Here is a 2,251-nt window from a genome sequence, read left to right as displayed (position 1 = left end):
GCTTAATAATCTTATTGATTTCCTTGTTAGGGTAGCCATTGTTAACCAAGACTTGGGTTGCTCTCTCTATTTCTAGATGAGTGGCACTCCAACTACTGGAATGAGTGAGGGCACTTCTGATGAAAGCTCTAATGGTGGAGTCTTTATAGCGTTGGGGACACTCGCTCATTCCGTTAAGGCACAGCCCTGGGTTGGTCGGTTTTGTGTATACACTTGTTTTAAAGTAAAGGGGACTTTGTTGAATGAGGATGTCCAAGAAAGGAAGCTTGTTTTCTTGACTAAATTCTATAGTAAAATTAAGTCCAGAAATATCCTGCAGTATACCTTTTAAGGGGGGAAGTTCAGATTTGCAGTCTACTTTAACAAAGGTATCGTCAATGTATCTTGCATAAATTGACGGCTTTTTAAAACAATTAAATGTACATTTTTCAACCATCCCCATGAAAAAATTTGCAAAGAGAACACCAAGTGGGGATCCCATAGCTACACCATCAATCTGTCTATACATATTACCTCGAGGACAGACGAACGGTGCCTCCATTGTACATATTTCTAACAGAGCTTTGAGGGCCGCTTTTAGTAAATCGAGTTTGGGAACACCATTCTCGGGATAGACCTCTTCCAGGATGTAGTTAATAGTACGTAAAATTGGTACATGGGTGAATAAATTTTCGGCGTCTAATGAGGCAATAACACCATTGGTATCGGAGTTACTGAGCAGGTCTAAAAAGTCAGCGGCTGACGACAAGCTAAACCTAGAAGGAACAAATGGTGTAAGTAACTCGTTTAATTTCTTAGCAATAACGTAAGTAGGGGTGGGAATTTGACTGATTATGGGCCTGAGGGAAGATCCTGCTTTGTGAGTCTTAACGTTACCATAACAATAACCTAAGCCATAGTTACCTACGAGCTTAGGAAGCTTCAGTCCTTCTGCTTTGGCATTGATGGTATCCACAATTCTATTCACCTTAGTTTTAATTTCTTCTATAGGGTTCCTCGTGATCCGTTCGAACTTAGTCACGTCCATTAGTAAGGTGTCCATCTTGTTCAGGTAGTCTTCGGTGGGGATCAGTACGTAGTGAGCAGCTTTATCAGCACGGCGGATGGTAATGTCAGGGTCCTCTCTGAGTGACTTGGCTGCTTCAAGGTGTCTCTTATCAATTATCTTGCTCCTGCAATTCCCTCTGCTTTTACCGGCCTCCCTCAGGAGTTCAGCATGCAGACCTTCTTCTGTGGTTACTTTACCATCCTTAGCTAGTTGGTGGATATTATCTAGGAGAATTTCTATCTCAAGGCGTTTTTCCCATGGACGAGGTTTAGAAAGTACATGTCAGTTAAAACCAAAGTTAAGAAGTTCCTCTTGGTCTTTTGTTAAGGTCTTGTTTGTCATATTGATATAGCCAGTGGTAGGTACAGGGAATTTTAGGTTACCTTTGTTAAAACGGATGAGATTTTTTCCGGGTCCTGCTCTCAGCGACACGGCGGTGATGGTCCAGTTCTTCAACGAGAGCAAGGTTAATTTCATCTCTGGTTGATTGGGAGATGTCACAGTATTTCCAATTTGTTTCGGCTTCATGTAGCTCTTCTTTGAGTGAAGTAAGATATTTTCTTTTGGTCTCCATTTGGTGTTCGACGAGCCTTCTTCTGTATTCCAAGGTAAATCGAACATTGCGAACTGCCGGACCATGTAGTTTAACATATATATATATATATATATATATATATATATATATATATATATACATATATGTATGTATATATATATACATATATATATATATATATATACATATATATACATATATATATGTATATATATATATATATATATATATATATATATGCGAAGCCGAAGCTCTACCAACTTAGCTATCGGATGTCTAAAATTCTCTAACATAGGAATTAATCTTCTCCCGAGAAATTAAGTCGACTGCTAACTGCCGTCCGTACTTAGTTTTTACGGAGAACTAACACCTCTCGTAGTTTCGTGGTTAAGTTGGTATGTTTCCTTTGTGGACTTTCGTCATTGTCATACCTGAATGAAATCACCAGTGACGGTGTAGTTAATCAAATAATTCCGACATTCATCCCCGGATTCGAACCGAGACTTGCGAGAATGCGAAGCTTACGCCCTACCAACTAAGCTATCGGATGTCTAAAATTCTTCAACCTGGGAATTAATCTATTCCCGAGGAATTAAGTCGACTGCTAACTACCGTCCGTACTTAGTTTTTACAGAGAACTAACATCT

At 39.4% G+C, this 2,251-nt stretch overlaps 1 protein-coding gene across 1 annotated transcript in view; it reads right to left on the bottom strand.

Annotated features, from left to right (window-relative positions):
• Positions 1 to 1,669, bottom strand: part of LOC143036125 (uncharacterized) — a 1,725-nt gene extending 56 nt beyond the window's left edge. Inside the window, exons 1-2 of the mRNA XM_076203373.1 lie at positions 1,432 to 1,669; positions 1 to 1,254 (exon numbers count right to left, since the gene is read on the bottom strand). The exon at positions 1 to 1,254 is cut by the window's left edge and continues 56 nt beyond it. Of these exons, the coding sequence (XP_076059488.1) occupies positions 1 to 1,254; positions 1,432 to 1,669 (1,492 nt within the window). The remainder of the gene's footprint in view (positions 1,255 to 1,431) is intronic.
• Positions 1,670 to 2,251: the final 582 nt, after the last annotated feature.

Source organism: Oratosquilla oratoria, chromosome 20, assembly GCF_046742065.1.
Source record: "Oratosquilla oratoria isolate Oo_2021 chromosome 20, ASM4674206v1, whole genome shotgun sequence".
Lineage (NCBI taxonomy): Eukaryota > Metazoa > Arthropoda > Malacostraca > Stomatopoda > Squillidae > Oratosquilla > Oratosquilla oratoria.
The sequence above is the reverse complement of the archived record's forward strand: the minus strand, read 5'-3'. Positions and strand labels throughout refer to the sequence as shown.